We start from the raw sequence: 21,654 nt of genomic DNA on the forward strand, positions 1-21,654 counted from the left end.
AATTCCCTACCTTAAACCCTGGAGAGCCACTGCCAGTCAGTGTGATCAATACTGAGTTAGATGGACCAATGGTCAGACTCAGTATAAGGCAGCTTCCTAAGTTCCACATCAGCTAATGTGGCAAAGCTGCCAAGAACATGTGCTCCAAGCCACAAAGTTCCCAGCTCAAGATGCCATCCATGAACTTGCTTGGTGATGAGACAACTAGGTTAATAGGCAACTAACACCACAAATAATAAACTGATGGCCTTAGGCAAGTCTTGCTCAGCCTCCCATGTGCAATATGTGAAGAGGATTGGCCTACCTCACAAGGTTCTTGCAAACAATATTTGAGATAAGACTAACGTTGCTTCCAGACACCCAGTATTTTGCAGGAGGGACTCAAGCACATACTGGAAATTCAGGTTTGCACAATTAAAGTGGATTTAAGCACTCTGGCACAACAAATCCACATTTAAAAAAAAACCCAGCATTTTTGCATTTAGTATAGGGAAATGCACCGAGAAGTGTGCGATGAATGAGTGATTAACAGGAAGACAATTAACCACACCACAAGCAAATCAGGATGAATGCAGGACAAAAGTTCATCGACTTAGAACCACCGATAAACAAATCAGAACAAATGCTTAATAATTATTAACAACTGCTTAATATAAGGAGTTATATAACCTAACCTCTGCACAAACTTTGTGCAAGCAAATCAGGATGAATGCTCAATAAACAGGTTGTCTGGGGGAGTACTAAGTATGATGAACACTCAAAAGAGGGCATGACATAAATTCTACTGGCCTTCTAAGTCAGAATTAGTGTTGCGTCTTTAAGATCTTAGACAAGATCTAGAATGTCTACATAAGGAAGAGCACATGTGTTAACATGCACAAACCTCAGCTTAATCCCAGGTAAGGCTCCAGCTTGGAACTCTGGAGAGCCACTGTCAGTCAAAATACTGAGCTAGATATACCAACAGTCTTGACTCAGTATATATAAAGGCAGCTTCCTCTGTTCCTACGAGCTGTTGCCTCTTCTGTTTCCGCAGTTAAAGAGCGCTCAGAAGACTCTATAGTACACATGGGAATAAAGACATCACTGGAGATCGAGCCTGAATGCCACCTAGTGGCATAAATGCTTCAGCTCCACAGCAGATAAAAAGACTGGGCAGCTGAACTAGTTTTGTGGGGAGGCAAAGACAGATGCTGCTGACTTGGGACATCAACCAGTAAAATCAGGAACAGAGAAGTATCAAAGCTACTTCCCATGTCCCATTTATTTAACAGAATATCGATCTTGGTGCACTGAAAAAAGTTCACTGCACTTCATAACTCTTCACAACAAATCTCTGCTAACTGATGTCAGAGGCGGTAGGAAGGCAGGGTGAGTCTAGGAAAAGCTTTCAACAAGGGATAATCCAGGGCAGTACTATATATATGTCCGTGTATACACCATGAATTTGCAGGAATGCAGAAAGGAGCACAATCTGTGACTGGCAATTCAACTTCTCTCTCACATTCTTTTTAAAAAGCAAGCTTCTCAGTGATAAATAAGCCTAGAAGTCATGCATATGCATAAGCAATGTCAGCATGAAATCACCAAAAGTCAGAAGAGTGGCTTAATAGGATTTGTAGAGGTTGGAAGCAGAACTTCAGCAACTTGCAGAGCTCCCATTTGCTCCAAAAAGTAGCAAACACAGTGTAGTAAGAACAACTGGGACCTGCAACAAAATGCTGCAGCATATCCTCAGACATCTAGCAGAGCAGTTCCCGGTCTAAGTTCCTGCTAGCCATCATGCCCTCCTCAAGGATATTAGAAAGTATAAGGAGTTTAAGTCAGGCATTCTACACCCCACACTACATCTATCCCCCAGGGTTTTCTTTCTTCTTTTCCACCTGACACTTGATACCACTGTGACAACGGAGCATCCTCAATTGTCACTGGCCTATTTTTGTTGATGATAGAAACTAGGAGGCAGTTAGTTTGTTGTAGGTCTGCAAACACTAGGGTTCCTTTAAACATGCAGATACCTCCCCCTCCTGTTTCTCACTGGTTCCATTTCTGTCTGTACGCAACACTTAAGTTCACTGTTACAGGGAGCGATCGTGAAATAATCAGAAGTATATACAACTATGCTCAATTTGCATTACTCATGCAACTTGCAAATTCTGGCTTGTCTGGGCATGTTGTTTTAGCATGCAGTAGACAGAGCTGTGATCATACAGCTGCTTTACATTTTCCAGTCTCCTGTGGCTTCACCTTCTCCCATCTTCTATTGAACTGAAGCCTCCATGTTACACATTCCCCCTTGACTAATGGCTGCAGGGGCTCCTGCAGCTACCACCACCCAGCCACATAGCCTCGGCCAACATCAGATTGCACAGATCCACCCAAAACACTAAGTATGGTGTTTCTGATGTCTGTTCCTTCTTCCCAATCCTCCCCTATCACTTGAAAAGCACAAGTAGCACCAGTTAGGACAATTACAAGGCAATGGGACAGTTCACTATGATTTAGAAGCACATGACCAAGCCTCTGCTTCTGCGCCCCCGCCTTCCCTAGTATGTTCCACTTAGTTACTAATGTACAGCAAACAAGGGTTTGCCATTACAGCTAAATAGGCAAACTATGGCTTGCCCTTCTCTTCTAAACCGGGACTGCAAACCAGCTTCAGGCTATGGTTTACAATCCTAGTTTGGAAGAGAAAATCAAATACAAGCTATAGTCTTCCAGCTTGGCTGTAACGGCAAACTATAGCTTGCCACTAACAAGGAAGGAAACTAATTAAGCAGAGCATGAGAGAGGAGGAGGGCAGAGTACCTGAATACAGGAGCTTGTTCATCATAGGCTATAACCATGGTTTACTATAACATACCAACTTCAGCATCAGTACAGGATCGCCATGATTAAATATTAACTAAAATTGAGCATCACAAGAACTGGCCGCTTCCCCATGGGCCTCCAACAACACATGGTTCCATCTGCTAAGATCTTACTCCATTAACAACTGAAGACCAACAAGGGTCTATCAGGAACGTAGGGCCTTGTTGGTAATGGTGCCAGATTCATGCAATGCTCCCCTCCAGTAGTTCTGCCAAGCCCCCAACACTTGCCTTTTTTACTGCCAATTAAGGAAACTGCTGACCAATGTTACTGTGGTTGTCTGTCTAGTTTTTCCTTTCCTTTTCTTAATCCACTGAGGAAGTTGCTCTACATTGTTTTTAAATTAGTCAGCTGCTTTGTTTTTTATCATAAAGAAAACTGGGGCATACCTTATTTAAGTAATAATAATAAAAATAATGGAACAAACGATTATTGTGCAAAGAGAGGGACAGGAAAAATTGTAGCTTTAATCAATAAGGACTAGAAGCCAGAACTAGATGCAGAAAGCAGGAAGAGACCAGTGGGGGGTGGTGTTTGCAAGTGCATTGAAAGGGCTTGTCTACACTGACATCAGGTTTATACATTTTAACTGTCATGGCTTTCCTCCAAATAATCCTGGGAATTAGAGTTTGGCAAAATGAATTCTCCACTAGAGATTCTTTTTCCAAAGAACTACATTTCCAAGGGTTCCCCAAGAAAGCATTTTAAACCAGGTTAAGTGTGGAGATGCTGAATATTAAGATGGAAGTTCACAGTGGCAACAAACTTTTGGTCAACAACACTTAACCATTCTGAGAACAACTCTTCTCCTATCCTTTTTTTTTTTTTTTTTTTACAAGTATCACAACACTTGAAATCCACATGGTTTTGTTTACAGTTCCTTTTGGCTATCCTGATAAAAATCACTATGAGAAAGAATTAAAAAGTAAGCCTCTTCTCAGTCTCAAAGGGTGAAACACCAGACAAGGAGGCAGTGAGAAAGAAGAAATCTGATATGCAAAAAGCATTTAGCATCCAACTGTACTTCCTGGACAATTTTTTGCTTCATTGCCAATGATGAGGAACAGAGGTGATGAAGACACTGGAGTTACTTGTTTTGTCCTTCCCACAAAAAAGTATTTCTTCTTTAGGGAGGTTTGAGACTCCCTTGGACTCCATCGGTAATTGGAACTGGTCTGTGATTGCAGCAAAAGAACTGCTCTGCCCACAATGCAAGCTGGTAATTCCTGTTCTAATTGGACCCCATTTCTGGTCTTGTCTGCAAGAGACAGGGAAATCTAAGCTTAAATTTTCGCAAGCAGTAAAAAATAAAGCCTCTGCAATCAGCAGAAGAATTTATACAGTCAAAAAGCAGCACTTCATAAAGCAGGGGAAAACAAAAACAATCAGTAAAAAAGTAAAACTTGGTAAAATAGAACTAAACTTTGTTGAATTCAGTGGGAACAATGTCTCCCCCCCCTTTTCCAACAACACTGAAACCCCAAAGGGCAGCCACAAAGGAAGCTTATGCGACACTTCCAAAAAGTTCTCAGGCTCAAATTTTGGCGACTCAAAATGTTTAGGAATGGGATTGTATCACCTCTTTGTGTCCTGGGCCGGGGAGGCTGTGTGTTTGATTGGATAGCAGTGTCAAAATTTCCCCTGAAATCCAGGAGAGGCTAGGCAACGTTCGGTACATGCTAAAATTCTCAGAATGTTCCGCTTTACTGTATGAAGGTAAAATTTGAATTTGTGGTCCCACCCACTTTTGCCTTTGACTCCACCCATCACCGGCATGTGGCCTTCAGAAGCTTTCCAAGAAGCAAATGTGGCTCTCAGGCTCCCTACTCCTGGTTTAGGGCTATAAAAATCTCAAACATGGCATTTTGAATTGTGCCCCCAAATCAACTGGGAACTTAGGCAAAAGATGTACAGAGGAATTGCCCTTTAAAATTCCTAGGGGTTGAAGCGCCAAACCATTTCTCATGCCAGCCACAAGGAAAGACCACAGATAAATGGGCAAAAGCAGATTCCAGTGAAATCAATACAAAACAACAATAAAGGGATTTGAAAGTGTAGCATGGATTACAAGAGATCGTTTTGCAAAGCAAGGAAAGAAGAAGGGGGGAAGAAATTCCTTCCAGTTTGGGGATGGTTAATTAGTTGGTCGGCATGCCACCCCTCATCTGTTTTCCTCTGTTAGGGGCCTATTGTTCAGCATCAATGTCTGGGTTTTGTGTGTGTGTTTGTTTTGAAGTCCATAAAAACCAAAACAAAAGCGCTCCTTCAAAACATAACAAAAAAAATTAATGAATCCCACATGGAGACACTGACATTATTCCTTGTTTTCATAAGAGGATCAAGTTCTGCTAAAGGTTATTTAATGCAGATGCTTAATGGAGGGGAAGCAATCCAGCACAAGATCTAAACAGGGGGATTTCCCCTCTTTTTATTTTCCAGTGAGAGAAAAGAAGGGACCAACGAAATAGAATGAATACAAAGTACAGCAGTAAAATGTGCTTCTAGTCTACAGATCACTTTCAGGTGAATGGTCCTCATCCCTGCATACAGAAGCTGGCCATCCCTGAAATAAGTTAGACCCCTCCCAACAGAAACCTGGTTTCTCCCTTCTCTTTTGCATTATAATACCCAGTTTCAGAAAAACAGAGGAGAATTAAAGTTAATTAGGGTTCAGTATTACTTCAGAATCAATGATCTCTTACTTCACTACACCAAGATTATGAATTTCTGATGTCAGGGACCTGCAAGTGAGCATGGTCACAGAGTAGGGCTGGTTACCTGTTTCACCCCAAGTCAGCCTTCTCCAAATGTCGCCCTCCAGGTGTTTTGGACCACAACTCCCATCAGCTCCAGCCAGCACTGGGACTGATGGGTGTTGTGGTACAAAACATCTGGAGGGCGCCAGGTTGGCAAAGGCTGCCCTAAGCTTACAACAGGAGCTACCACCTTCCTTTAAAAATGGGAAAAGACAGTTTGATACATTTAGGGGGGATGAGTATTTTTGTTATGTATTAGGACTCAAAAGTGTAAGACGATACGAAGGGTTAGGTGCAATTGAAAAGGGTATGAAGTGTGACGCTTTTAACTGAAAGTGAATTACGGATATCTTTCTTGGTTGTGATTTTTGTTTCTCTTATTCTCTTTCTTTGTTTCTTCAAATTATTTTTTTCCATTTTTCAAATTTACTAATTTTATTTTTATTTAACAAAAATTATATACCACTTGACTATAAAGAGCACCTCTAAGTGGTTTACAAAAAATAAAACAAAAATATCAATAAAGGGCAGAGTTAAAAACAAGAATTTAAAAATGTTAAAATACAGTTAAAATCTACAATAAGCTAAAAACAGAGTAACCACATGTCAACTTCTACATATCTGGATAGGCCTGCCTGAACAAAAATGTTTTAAGCAGGTGCCAGGAAGATTACAGTAAAGGTGCCTACCTGATGTCAATAGGCAGGGAGTTCCGAAGTTTAGGCGCTGCCACACTAAAAGGCTGATTTATGACGAGGTGCACCTGGCGCCAACACTGTTATCTTTTCAGCGCCAGGTCAAGACTTTCCTCTTCTCCCAGGCATTTTAGCATGTGTTTTAAATTGTTTTTATATTATTTTAAATTTTAAAATTGTGTTTTAAATTGTTTTTAAAATATGTGTTTTAAATTGTATATTTGTTTTAATGTTTTTGATTGCTGTAAACCACCCAGAGAGCTTCAGCTATGGGGCGGTATACAAGTGCAATAAATAAAATAAATAAATAAAATAAATATTATGTGGATCCTGTAACAGTGCCAGTTCTGCAAATTAAAGCAGTCAAGTGGGCACATATTGGGCAAGGCAATCCCTCAAGTAAATTGCCCTCAAGTAAATTACAGATCCAAATTGTTAAGGGCTTAATATACTAATAGTAAATAAATAATATTTATATACAAATACATAAAGAAATATTTTAAGCTTGTTATTTGAAATGATATAACGTTTTTGTATATGAATTTACAGACATGAACGTAGTTTTTTAAAAGTGGGCAATTCTTGAAGACACACCTCTCGAAATATTTCCCACTGAGTGCAAAGTGAGGCTTTTCTACCACCAAGAACACTCCGTCTCCACTTGCAAGTAAAGCATGAGGCCAACCATTCTCCCCAAGGTCCCGAAATGCAAGATCAAATACTGAGAAAGAGAAGGAGGAAAGCCTCCCCTGGTGACAGTGACAAAGCCCAGCTGTCTACATCCATCAGACTTGGCGTGTCAGATAATCATCAGTTAAGAACTGTACCCAAAGCACTCAGAAAAGCAAGGGAGACTTCAGGGTGCCGAACAGCAGGTTAGAATCAAGAAAGGAAATTGTATCTCCATCTTCCTTGTTGGTGCGCTATAACATCAATGTGGAATGAAAAAATCCACAGCCCAGCAATAGATGAAGATGCTGCATCACAACTGCACAAGGGAGGCAGTGTGGCCCAGGGGATAAAGGGCTGGGCTTTCACAGCAGAGAGATATGGGTTCATATCCTCACTTAGCTATGAAGCAGGTCATCTGGTGGCTTTAAGCTATCAAACTAACCTACCCGACAGGGTTGTTGCGTGCATTAAAAGCAGGAGAGGAATGGGAGAGAGAATCAAAGTTCTTTGGAAGAAGGACAGACTAAAAAGCAATAAATAAAACCATAGAGGCAGCTAGGGTCCAGGGCCTGGCTCTGAATTATTGTGACACGTACTATTATCTCAGACAGAAAATGTCCTGATGTTAAGCAGACCCAATGCCAGGTCTCTGACCTAATGTGTTTGCCCAGCTCCTATCTTCCAAGCAAGAATTATCAACGTATGAGATGGCTGCGGGGGAGGGACTGCAGCTCAGCATATTCCCCAACATGCTAGTGGTGACAAATGGCAGGAAGGTCAAAAGGACAGCCTCTCCAAACATTAAGGGTGCTCTGCTCTTCTTAAAACTTTCAAATCTAACTCCCAGACTGAGTTTATGCTGAGCCTGTAGGGTCACTGTGCTAAGAAGCTGAGCTCTTGCTGAAAGCTTACTTGGTCTTGCAACTTATCTCTTGCAAAGTGTATCTCCCTCCTTTCAATAAGCTGCAGAGGTGGTGACACTAAAGAAAATTACCTTCAAGACTGTACAGTATGCAGAATTTTAATATGTCTTCCTCCCGACTACCACCCCCACCAAGAATCTGTACACAGGCCTGGCATCTGGGAAATCTGATTGTGGCATCCAGGAAATTGACAGTGGCGTGCATTAAAAAAAATGAAATAGATGCACTCACACGATGGATGTTGCTATTCAAAATGAGCACCTAGATATGCTGATAGTAACCAGAACATTACGTCAGTTCAGCAGCAACCAACTTGGTGCCTTCCACATATTGCAGACTACAACTCCCATCATCCTCGACTAGGGTGAGTTGCAGTCCACAACATCCAGGAAGATGCCATATAGGCTATACCTGCATTAGATACTATGCGCACAATAGGGCAATATGAAATACGTGGGAGTAACACCACACACCACATTTTCAACCCATTTCACAATTTTCCAACATTGTTTTCTATGAAAAGGCGGCATAAGGACTAGCACAATGCTGGATTGGAAAGATACATTGCCAGCTTCAACATTTGGTGGGGGCCTTCAGCAAAACTCTTTCGGTGCTCCCCCTTATAACCTGAAAGAGGCCAAACATACAAGCTGAAAACTCTCTTGTACTGCTGCTGATCTTCTCTGTTGCTCCATGCAACATGAGAATGATGACGCTGTTGCAAGAGTTGTCCTTCCTGAAGGCCCACCAAATGCCTGGTCATACTGTTCTCTGGAACCAGTCCTGAGCTTTGTTGCAGAGTCAGCAATACATCCGATACTGCGATATATCCTGTATAGCACCGTTTCTCGACCGGTGTGCCTCCAGATGTTGTTGGACTACAACTCCCATCAGCCTCAGCCAGCATTGCCAAGGGTCAGGAAAGATGGGAATTGTGGCCCAACAACATCTGGAGGCACACTGGTTGGGAAACACTGCTGTATAGTATTTATTCTACATACAGCAACCTCATTTCTCCGAGTGTGGATCCTCACGTAGGCAAAATAGCACCATTCACACAGAAGAGAGAGCTATCAGCAGGCTTGGGAAACCCCACAGTTTTCAGAACTCTGCAAATATTTAGGAGAAGGACCCTAAGGGGTGGAGTTGGGGAGCTAAAAAACAGACCAATGAGCATGGATCATGCTTAGTCAGCACAAGGTGCCAATTGTTTGGGGGACTGTTGGACAGAAAACGGGGGGGGGGAGGTACAATGGAACAGAGTATCCTGGAAGAGGGCATGGCTGGCTGGCACCTAACCAGGAGTACTCCATACCACAGCATTCTGTTGCAGGCCTCACTGGTTACAAAATTCTATGGTTGAGCCACACACACACACCTCTTTTTTCTGCGGCCATCAACACTATATGCAACACTCTAATGCAGAGAAACAGAGAGTTTCTTTTCTTCCAGATTACATAACACAGATTTTGGTACAATTGTGGCTTTCAAAAACGCTCATTTTTCCCTGAAGACAGCTGTCCATGTTGATAAGTCAGCATTTGTTCTTTGAGGTCAGTGCCACTTTTCGTTCCCTGTATTTACAGGGAACAGAGTTAACCACCAACTTTGTGTGGAGATGGTCCCAGATGCCCAGATGTTCAGTTTTCAACCATTGTAATGAGACTCACTAAATGGCATGAATGCAGCAAAGACGACAGTATCTCCAGTGCAGGGGTAGAAAAACTTCTTCAGCTCAAGGGCCATGTTCCCTCCTGGGCAACCTTCTGGGGGCCACATGCCAATGCTAGCTAGGGCCAGAGGTGGGTGAGCAATGGATGCAATTCTTAAGTTTGTACAGGAGGTTACATTCCAACCATGCAAGACAGGAGGTTTCTACACACACACACACACACACACACACACACCTATCTACCTCCATTCAAGGAAGCAAGAAGCATTTCCACAGTTTCAGGACAAATTCCAGCCCAGACAAAAGCACACAAGGGCACAGGGCAGGGCAAGAGAGGATATGGCCTAAGGAAAGTCCCAAGGGCTAAAGACAAAGACCTGGAGGCCAGGGGTTCTCCACTCCTGCTTTAGAGCTACAGTTTGGAAACTAGCTGTGCTATTTAGATCAACCTTCCCCAACCTGTTGCCCTCCAGTTGTTTCGGATTATAACTCATATGAGTCCCAGCCCTATACAGCTCAGGATCCCAATACCTAAAGGACCACCTCTTCCCATATGAACCTGCTTAGACACTGCAATAGTCATCTGAGGTCCTTCTCTGTGTCCCACCTCTGAAAGAGGTACTGAGGGTGGTGACCAGAGAACAGGCCTTCTTTGTAATAGTCCATACGCTCCCCTCCCCCCCCCGAGCATTTGGAACACTCTCCCCAGGGAAGCATGTAATAGTGGAAGGGATGTAGCTCAGGGCTAGAGAATCTGCCTTGCATGCAAAAGGTCTTAGGTTTGATCCCCAGCTTCTCCAGGCAGGTCTGGAAGAGACTCCTGCCTGAAACCCTGAACAGCCACTGCCATTCAGTGTAGACAATGATGAGCTAGATGGATGAATGGTTTGATTCAGTAGAAGACAGCTTCCCATGTGCGTATGGTGCCAACTTTACTATCATTTCAGCACCTGGTAAAAACAGTTTTATTGTTCTGAGAATATGGGTAGCCTTAATGGCGGCGTTGTTACAGTTACTCAATCTAGGCTTTTAGCATGTGGGTTTTTTTACAATTGTTATTGCATCACTATTGTGTATTGTTTTAATATGCATTTATCGTGTTTTATTGTATTTTACACAATGTTAATCACTTTTGAGATGTTTTTGGAACAAAGTGATATACAAGTCTAATAAATCGAAACAAAACAAATTTTCCACCAACTAAAGTTTCTGAACAGTATTCATGCAAAAATGGCATGTTGCAGTATTTTAATCTGGAAGTCATCAAGGCAAGGCATGATCTAAGCGACTGGTTTAATTCTCAATGCATTGTTATTAAAAGGAGAAAATAATCCTAGACTTCAGCACCACATTCAGACACGGCTCAGTGCAATTTTTGTTTTTTCTCTGTACATATGATTCGGGAGCCAGAACTTCAAAGCTTATTACTTGAGTAATCCTAAAGCAAATAGCTTAACCTGAGATCCACTGAGCTCAGAGGCAGCATTTGCAGTGAAGACAACCTTTGCAGAGTTCAGTCAGGAAGCAAACAGAGCGGGGGAAGGGGGGTGTTGATATTTACCAATGGAATACCTGGTTCATTCAGGAATTCACTATTGTCAGAAAATGAACAGGGATTCAAAAACAAAAAAAATCAGCTGATCCAATGCACACAGGTGCATTGCAACAGGCCCAGTCAGAAAGAGGATGCTAGTGGGTGTGAGAAAAGCCATGACTGAATTTGCGGGCTTCCCATGGGCATCTGGTTGGCCACTGTGAGAACAGGATGCTGGACTAGATGGGCCACTGGCCTGATCCGGCAGGCTCTTCTTATGTAATGTTCTTTGGATTTATGAGACAAAGGGTTCTTTTTCTGGGTTAAAATTTCATGACACATTTCTCTCTTGAGCTATGTATTTTCTTGAGCAGTTCCAAGAAGAACAGATGATAATAAGAATACAGGAAGCTGTCACTGGTTAATCTAGCTCAGTATTGTATGTACACTGGCAGACAACCCTAACTGGAGATGCCAGGGATATAATCCGCGCTCCTTCTGGGAGGAATTAAACAAACTTGGATCCTTCAACATGCAGAGCAGAAGCTCTACCACCAAACTACAGGTCAGTTAACATTGCCTTCCAGCCAGCCAGAGCTCAGGAATGGGTGTCATGCTTTCTGAGCAGCAGGGATGCTTCTGGGATTCACCCACATCAGCTGTACAACAGGCAGCTTCAAGGAATCTGGGCAGATCCTTACTCCATCCTTCACAATGTCATCATCACTGACAGGAAGGGAGAGAATTAAATGCACACCACGCTCCCCTTATCTACCAGTGTCAGCTCCAGAATTTTTTTCCCCCACTTGGGTAAGATGCTCTCCAGAGGCCCTGTCCCCGAGTTGCCCGACCTTCTCACTGCTGTTACTGCTGCCCATTCACTTAACTTGTTCCTCTGCACCAGTCTTCCCCAACCTATGTATGTTTTGGACTACAATTCCCATCTGGCCCAGCCTGCACAGAATAGGTTAGGAGCCATCCAGGCCACAAGACCGTGGAAGAGGAACGCCTCCATCCTCATGACTGTCCCTTTAGCGAAATAGATTTATTTAATGAAGTACCACCTTGAAGTCTATCCACTTTTTTTTTAATGGTGGAAGCTTTTGCAGACTAGAATCCACTTCATTAAATGCACTTGCTTTTGGTGAAGTGGACTCTCATCCCACAGAAGCCAGTGCCATCATACATTTGTTAGGGCTCTCCCCTTCTAGGTTCCACACTGAGAAAAGTCATTGAAATGAATGGACCCAAATTAGTCGCATGCATTCATTTCAACAGATCTACAGGTATGATAGCCACCGGATACAACCCTTAGTCCATGGGTAGCTACCCTATGGGCTTTATATGGCCTGCCAAGACTTTTTTGGGGGGGGCCATGAAGACTAGCCAACATTTGTCAGTGACAGCTTTTTTGGTGGTGGTGGGGAAGGATTTCCCCTTGATTTCTCTCTCTCTCTTTCTCTCTTGTTTTTGGTACAACAAACGTTTACATTCCACAGTGTTCCCTGGGCTTCCCCAACTTAGGCTGCAATCCCATACATACTTGAGAGTAAGTCCCATTGAACCCAATGGAGGTTACTTCTGAGTAAACATGTATTGGATTGCAGCCTTAGCCTTTAAGGTGCATTTTTACATTTCTATGTTTTAATCCTCTTCCTCCAAGGAGCTCAGTTCAAGACCTTTTGCTGTAGACAAGCCCTACAGAAACAGGCAAAGTTTGCATGCAGAGGGCTCCAAGTTCAATCCCAGGCATGCCCAGGTAGGGCTGGGAGAGACTCCTCCTGCCTGAAACCCTGGAGAGTAGCTGCCACTCAAGATAGACAACAGTGAACTAGATCAGCCTTTCCCAACCAGTGTGCCTCCAGATGTTGTTGGACCACAACTCCCATCAGCCTCGGCCAGCATTGCCAAGGGTCAGGAAGATGGGAATTGTGGCCCAAAAACATCTGGAGGCACACTGCTTGGGAAAGCCTGAACTAGATGGTCTGACTCAATACAAGGCAGCTTCCTATGTTCCACATATACATACAGAAATAAATGGGATGTATATTTTTGAATACACATTTATGATCGGTTATGAACCTAAACATGTCATAGGGTTAAACACACTTCGACAGTGGTGTTAAGACAGTGCTGTTGGCTTTTCTTTTCTTTCTAAATCTCCTTCCATCAAACTTAGCAAAAGGAAACTGTGGTCATGCAGTTCTGCCGTAAACTTTCCATTTGCCTTGGCACTCCCAATCCCATACCAGAGAAGCCAGATTTAAAAAGGAAGGGGGGGGAGGGGAGGAAGACAGAGACGAGAAAGAAAGGCAGGAAATGATTGGTGCAGGCTCATTTCCCCCCTGCAAGGAATGAAAAGGAAGAGCAAACCAGCAGCTCCATCTTGTATCATAGAACTGTGACACTTTTTTTTTCTGAAAGGGTAGCTGTTTTCTTCCTTTTTCAATTGCAAACAAAAAGAAATGGCATTTCGATGCCAACTTGTAAGGAGGCACTAAGAAGGCTCTGATATAAGAGGCAGGGCTTCTTACAAGAAGGAACATAACATAAAACACTGGGTGTGTTCTTGTGGATCTCTCCTGACAGATGGCATTTCTGTGCAAATCAAACACCCAAGGATTAGTCATGGAAATTATCCATAAGAAGAGGTGTGCTGAGCAAGTCAGTAGCACCTTTTAACTTTGTGGTGACTTAACTGATCTATTATTAATTTAGAATATTTTAATCCTATTCTCCAGTTGGAAGAGAAAAAAAGGTCCCAGAGTGTCTTACAATGATCAATAAAACAATCCCTATCCTCAGGCTTACAATATAAAATACATGACACAAAAAGAAAAGGGATGGGGAGGGACGAGGGAGGAGGGGAAAAAGGAAACTCAGGCCCTCGTTCTTAGTTTGTAAAGTTCTTTTTAGCATTCTTTTGGGGGAGTGTGCAGGGAAGCAAGTTCCCTGCAGCTGCTCCTTCTGCGCCTGATGGATGGGGCCAGGCTGGTCTTCCTCCTTGCCATGGTGTTCTTCCTGGGAGGCAGAGGAAGCGGGTCAGAGTGTGCTGCCCTATATTTGGCAGTTGGAGTTGAATGTTCTTCATGGCAAGGGAGGAAGGAAGCGAGTTCCCTGCAGCTTCTCCTCTTCTGGTTGACGGATGGGCCCAGGTTGTTGTTCCCCTTGCCGCAGGAGTAATTTCAACAAAATACATGCATGCCATTGGAAACAACTATCGCTGATGAATTTGGTGACCAATCAGCAGCCAGTGCATCACAGTGGCTAGAAGACTAAGCTACGGGTCAGCAAGTCCCTGGTTTGAATCTAACAGCAGCCAGGAACTCAGTGGGTGGTCTGAATCTCAGACTCAGTCTCTGGGATGTATCTAATGCTAGTCCTACTCAGAGGATACCACTGAACTCAATAGACATGACTAAGTTAGGCTCATTAATTTCATCAGATCTACTCTAAGTAGAACTTAGTTGGATACAACCCTCTCCTTCCCCCACCTTTCAATCTGCAACATGGAGATGATACTAACCTACCTTGCTTGGTTGTGGTAAGGATTACAGCAAGGTAATATATGCAAAACCCTTGTACAGAATTTCAGAGTGTTTTGAACACTGCCTTATATCAGATCAGACTATAACTGTAACCATAGCTCAGCGTGAACATGCAGGCTCCTGGCTCCTCCTCTGGTCCTATTGCTGCAGTGAGTAAGCCATGGTTTGCTTAGTGCGTTGTCCAAATACAAGGTTGTAGTTTGTCTTGCTCCACACAAACCATGAGCTGTAAACATGGTGCACTGCTCATGGGTTGGTCTGGAGTAAGTCAAGCCATGAGCCTGCTTCAGACAACACACTAAGCTAAACCCCATTGTTGAGGGGGTTGAGAGTCATTAGGAACCCTCTGTTCTCCTCACAGAGCTACAATTCCCAGAGTTCCCTGGGGAGAGGGATCATCTGATAAATCACTCTAGTATCGTAGCTCTGTGAGCCTTCCTGAACTGAGGAAATGGACACCGCCCTTTTAATTTCCCGCAGTGCCCCAGAGCAACACCACGTCCAGGGCGTTGTAAGAAATTATAATGGTGGGCCAGATCCAGCCACCCGGCATTGCTCAGAGCACGGGGCTGGAGGAAGGGGGACAGGGCAGACATCAGTGATGTGCTATGCTGGGTTGCTAGATCCCCAGCAGCTGCTTAAAGGTGCTGGATGTGGATGCTGCTCTGTATTAAAAGCAGGAATACATGTGTCCAATGCAGGCATTAGGCACATCATTGTGTCCCCATATTTCAGAATTAACATGCTGTACCCACAGACAGAAATAAATAGTAAGTAAGTGATTTTCAGGAACCCTGGGCAGCTTAGAAACCTTTCCTAGATTCCTCAAAAGTGGTCAGAAGTGGCAGACAAGGTTCCCTGAAAGACAGCAATTGATCTATCTCTGCAATGTGCAACTATAGTCGGGTATGTTCTAGGCTGGTGTTCTTCAACCTTGTAGTTTGTCTGGGGATCCAACTCCCACCATCCCTGACCATGGTGTCTGGGGATTATGGGAGTTGTAGTCCAACAACATCTGGGGACCCAAGGTTGAAGAACAGTGTTCTAGACCAGCCCGCACCAACCTGATGTCCTCCAGGTGTTTGGGGCTGCAATTCCCATTGGCCCCAGACAGCATATCCAATAGGAATTGTAGCCCAACCCATCTGGAGGGCACCAGGTTGGCAAAGGCCATTTTAGGCACATCCTCTGAGGAGAACTTGCAAAGCCCCAGCTGTTGCTCCACGTCAATGGTGTGTGTGCCTTAGAACACACCCCAGGATGTTCTGCAATATGCAGGGGGTTCATGGTGGACAAGTCAATGTGAGAAGGGCACTCTGAAGGTATAATATCTTTAAAACACCATTGCAGAGGGAAAGTTTCAAAAGCAGGTGAAACATCACAAGAACGCAAAAGTTACAGTGGCTGTTTGCTGCCATTGACGGCAACACACCAAAATTAACAGAAGCAGTATATACCAATCCAAGATGATGAATCTGATCCTGTCCGCACAGCAGAACCACAAACACAAGAAGAAGAAGACAGTTAATAAATGTTGTAATTTGTTGTCTAAAACAAGTAACCTCACAGAATAAGATCTTGTGCTTCATAGGAAGCATAATTCCTCCAAGGGACCCAAAGTTACCACATGTTGCCCATAGCAGGTCTTCGGATAAAAGCACAAAGGATCCAAAGAATGGCATCAAAAGCGGAGGGAGTGGGGGGAAGGAAAAAGAGAAAGAAAAGGGAGGGGGGGGAGAAAGGTGAAGGGGAAAAGGAAGGCATGTCAGTGGCACATGGAAGGAAAGCATTTATCGGAATTTACTAAAACAAAACAGAGCTCTTCTTGTTACTTTGCAAGCATCCAATGTGATTCGAGAAGGGAGAAAATCCCCATCAAGTGTATGGGGGGGGGGCTCACATGCAGGTGACGCATGCCCCATAAACACAACCATCATTTTAACCCACTGGCCCCATGTTCTAACCCAAGGCACATGATGCAGCAATGCAGCAACTTCACTTATGCTAAGCAGGCCTATGTTTGATCGCTGCATAGATGGAAACCCCCTGGAAACTCCATTTATTTATATAACACATTTTTACACTACCCTTTATGCATCATAAAACACAGTAAAACAATCAATCAATCACAATCAACAGCCAATCACAATACACCACCTTGAGTTCCAATGTGGAAGAATAGTGGAATATAAATATTAACAAACAGACATTTGAGACCGATGACCCACCTTTAACCACAGAGCCCCCTTTACATCCACCTTCTTCTCTCAGTCTCTGTTACTCTCCTCATATATTTTATCTTTCCCCCATTAAAATCAAAATTTACACCAAAGAGAAAGAAAAAAATAGTGATAGTACCACCATTTTATTTATTTCATTACAACTGCTGGTGTTTTAATTTAGTTTGGTCATTTCTCCTTCTTAGTTGTTTGTACATGTTTCTGTTTTATGTTGAAATTGCAAAGGCCCACAGCCGATGCAAATAAATATTTTTCTATCTATTTCATTGCAATTGCACCTGCCTTTTTTTCAACTCAACAATTCAACTCAAGGAAGTGGAAATAATGTTCCCAGGTGGTCTCCCATGGAGGCACTGACCAATCCCAGCCCAGTACAGCTACGCGGCTACATCACATCCCTTCAAGACAGTGACCCAACTGGGAAAGGCACAACACACTTGCGGGGCACGCCTCGCCAAAATGGAAGCCCACGCAAACAACACGCTTTTATTCACCCCTCTCCCTGGAAGTGTCTCTTGATCACACCTGCGCAGCAATAGCCGCCCTCAGTGTAAAGCCCTGTCCCATTCAGCATTTTCACCCTCTTCCTCTGCACCAAACCCCAATCCAGCCTAGCTACCAGCCTGCCAGACTTCTTCCCTCCCACAAACAAGCTGGCTCTGGCCCTTCAGTTTCAGTGTAGAGCAAAGATCAGAAGCAAAGGAGCTACAGGAAGGGTCAGCCGTGGAAACGCCCAGGGAGAGAGGAGCTGCCATTGTGGCCAAGCTCATAATTCATTATCGCAGGGTGCCATAAAACACTGGCGACAGCAACCCCAGCAAAATAAACTCATGTCAATTGTTGCTCGCAAGGCTTGCTCATTTACACCAGGGCTCACTGGCGATGTCCAAGATGCTGAAGAGCCTATCCCTCAACCCACTCTGAGGGCTTTCAGTGCAAAACACACAATATGTCCCTGATCGGCAACTATTCTTTAACAGGCGCCCACAACTTTAAAAACTGAGCAAGGACAAAGGGCAAGCAAAACTCTGACTCACTTCCATGGAAACCCTGACATAAACAATGGGCACTTAAATCTGCTCCACCCCAGCATGACCATCAACAAGGTTTCATGTGTCATAAAATTAAAATTATCCATTTTTATCCCACCTTTCCTCCCAAGGAGCTCATGGTTCTACCCCTCCTCGTTTTATTCTCACAACCACCCTGTGAGATGGGTTAGGCTGAGAGATGGTGAATAGCCCAAGGCCACTTAGCAAGCTTCACAGCCGAATGGGGATTTTGAACCAGGTTTCCCAGGTCCTAGTATAACCACTACACCACGCTTTAGCAGTGCCCTCCTGATTTTATGCACCCACGACTCCCGTTGACAAGCCAAGACGTAAGCAAAAGGTGATAGGCAGGCAAGAGGTTTACAAAGAGAACTCAGACAGAAGCGGGCAGACAACAACGGCTCCATCCTTGGAGAAGGACTGAATGGATCTACCCACAAACCAACCAAGCATGGGTGTCCACAGGAATTTTTCCAGAAGAGGAAACACATTGAAAGAGGCGAGGGAGGGGGGGAGCCAGCTAATTTATAACCAAAAAAATTGAGAATACTGCCTGTACATTTTGTGTCGCATATCACAGGTTGTACAAATGCTAGACACATACTCATTTTTTTTTACACTGAAAGGTGAGAATCTGGGGATTATGGTTCATCTAGAGAGGGGTGGCACTGCCCCCCCTCATTTGGCCAGGAAGTGGGGGCGGGGGAGAGAAGACAACACACAGGAGCAAAAATCAGCAGGCCCAAACTCTATTCCTTCTATCGTGAGACTAAAAGAACTCCTAGAAACAAAAGAGCAACTTCAAAAACCAAGGATGGTTTTCAGAAAAGGAAAAGGATAAAAACTCAAGACTCTCATCCTCATAACAAAGGGGGGGAGGGAGGAAAATTATCATTTTGACAGACAATGGAACTTTCAGAACTGAGTGCACAAAATCCAAATCCAGGAAATATAAAGATGAACGTACCATTCCTTCAGAAGCAGCGTTCTCAGCGAGGTCCCTCAAAAAATCCACATCTTCCTCGGTCTTCATCTCTAGAGCCTCTGCAGGGACAGGAGAATCGTCATGTGGCTTTTGACAAACTTCCCCTTTCACACTCTGCCACCAGTGCTGCTGACACAACTTTGCTCACCCAAAACAGGTTTTCTCATCAGTAACTCTGCAAATTCTTTCCCACCAACTCCATTTCTCAGCCCCCCCCCCCCTCCACACAGCCGGTTCGTTTTATGTCATTTCTTAAAAACAGCTCCATTTTGTCTGCGCGTGACTGAAAAAGACACTACTGAGTCACAAGAAGCTTCAAGGCAAAGGTACATTGGTGATATGAATTCAGGAGTGGATAACAAAAAGAATGAAGAGAAATGAGGTGGAGGTTGAGCCCTTCCTTTCTATTTGGCAGTGATTCTGATAAAAGTGTCATGGGTACCAGCCTCTACTCCTATTTTTTTTTTGTCACTGTTGCGGCAGACCTAAGAATTCTGCCCAATGGCCAGAGGCCTCTGGCGGCCATTTTCTTCCCCACCAAGAGCCCCTGGATTGCCATCCGGGCAGGGAGGGTGGCAGTGACTAATAAGGGAACCAGGAGAGCTGCCATCCCTGCCCCACCCACCACCCCCGCATGAAGGTTTTGTCACAACATATCACTCTTTTCAGGGATACTTAACAGGAAGGAAATGGGTGGAGGGTGCCACTGAGCTCTGATGCTACCACTCCCAAGGTGGCAATGAGAAAGTGTTACAAAAGGGGGGGGAGGAAGGAATCCCTCTCCTGCCACCACTACAAAAAATGTTGGCAGAATTTTCAACAGGTGCTCGGGGGGGGGGAAGCTGACAAGCCCCCTCCTCCCATTTTTGGCACCTGTGAATGGGGTGGTGAAACCTGAGGGGTGATTTCAGTTACTCTTCCCTATAGTACCGATTCCAGACAATGCTCAGGGCTGGTTGGTTGGTTCGTTCATTCTTTAAAAAATCTACAGGAGCTCCCACACTTATTATCAGCTGGAAATGTCACACCCTAAGAACAAGAGCTTACCACCAAACCCATACTGTTGCCTGAGACACTGGCACTGACCAAGTTTTCTATACACACACACAAAGGCTAAAAAATTAAATGCAATTCTCTGCTGATCTAATAGAAAAGAAAACCCTACACAAAGGTTAATGTTTTAAGAAACTGGCGCTAGCGCAACTTTTCAAAAAAGAACTGCCAGGTCACAGAGCAAAAACCAAGTTAACTGAGAGCATAAAGGCTCTCTGTTTAATGGAGTGATAAAGCTTTTTTAGATTGCACCACTATAGGCTGAAGCCATTGCCCGGGAGTTGCATGTTTGAATGAGCAATAGCAGACATCCTAACACATGGAAAACATGTCATTCAGCTTAGTCGTTTCACTGACATGCTAGTTTTCTATATGCAAGGAAGTGTTGTGGCAATACAGTTCAAAAAACTTCATCACTTGATTCTGCTATGTACAAACTGGCCCTGTATCAGTAGGAAGAACTGGACTTTTTCACATACGCTTGCAAAGAGCCACTCATCTGTGGCAAGCAAGGGGAGGGCCGTAGCCCAGCGCTGAAGCACATGCTTTTGCATGTAGGCAGTGACCTATTCAATTACTTAAAGAATCTGAAGTATCGAAGTTGCACAGCTGCTGGAGAGCTGCTGCCAGTCAGAGTGAACAGCATTGGGCTGCTTGTCCCAATGTTCTGACTCGGGATAAGCCAGACTTCTTGTGTTTATCCTTTGGGGAGAAGCAACGGCTCAGTGGTAAAGCACATGTACAGCACAACCTAGGGAGGTGGTGGGTTCTCCAACACTAGTAGCATTCAAGAGGCAGTTGGGACTGCCATCTGTTTGGTATGCTTTAACTTAAATTCCTGCATTGAGCAGGGGGTTGGACTCGATGGCCGTACAAGGCCCTTCTAACTCTACTATTCTACGAGTCAACGATTCTATGTTTTGTATTGCAGATTATCCCAGATTCAATCCCCGTCATCTCCTGTTTAAAAAGGTGGGGTAATAATTGATGGGCAAGGCATCTCCCAGACAGAACACTGGGGTCGATAGACTAATGAACGTTAAGAATATAAGAAAAACCTAGCTGCATCAGGACAATGACCCATCCAGTCCACCATCCTGCTCTTACAGCGGCCAACCAGATGTCTGCGGGAAGCCAGCAAGTGAGACCAGAGTGCAACAGCACTCTCTCCTCCTGTGGTTTCCAGCAATTGGTATTCAGAAGCATACTGCCTCCAACCTTGGAAAAGGACCGTTGCTCAATGGTGGAGCATCTGCCTTCCATGCAGAAGGTCCCAAGTTCAATCGTCAACATCTCCAGGTGCAGCTGGGAGACTGGAGAGCTGCTGCCAGTCAGTGTAGACAATACCAAGCTAGATGGACCAGTGGGTCTGACACAGTATGAAGTAGCTTCCTACGTTCCTGTGACCATGGAGGTAGAACACAGCCATTGTGACTGGTAGCCACTGACTTCATACGGTCCGACTAAGTATCACTCAGCCTTATGTGTGTTCATGTGACAAAGTTTCCAGACAAGCATGAAGGGATGTTTCTGTACATTTATAGAGCACTGTTCTATTTTTCTTGCTACTGATTTGCCACACATTGTACTGTCATGCTGGGCTAGTTACTTTGCAGAGCTGGCTTAGCCAGAAGGGCAAACTGTTGAACCATC

At 44.1% G+C, this 21,654-nt stretch overlaps 1 protein-coding gene across 6 annotated transcripts in view; it reads right to left on the reverse strand.

Annotated features, from left to right (window-relative positions):
• AKAP13 (A-kinase anchoring protein 13) overlaps positions 1-21,654 on the reverse strand; it is a 333,500-nt gene that overhangs the window by 123,694 nt on the left and 188,152 nt on the right. For all 6 annotated transcript variants that reach the window (XM_061595982.1, XM_061595984.1, XM_061595983.1 and 3 more), the window contains one exon: positions 18,931-19,007. In XM_061595982.1, coding sequence (XP_061451966.1) covers positions 18,931-19,007 — 77 coding nt within the window. The remainder of the gene's footprint in view (positions 1-18,930; positions 19,008-21,654) is intronic.

This window comes from Rhineura floridana, chromosome 14 (genome assembly GCF_030035675.1).
Source record: "Rhineura floridana isolate rRhiFlo1 chromosome 14, rRhiFlo1.hap2, whole genome shotgun sequence".
Taxonomy (NCBI): domain Eukaryota; kingdom Metazoa; phylum Chordata; class Lepidosauria; order Squamata; family Rhineuridae; genus Rhineura; species Rhineura floridana.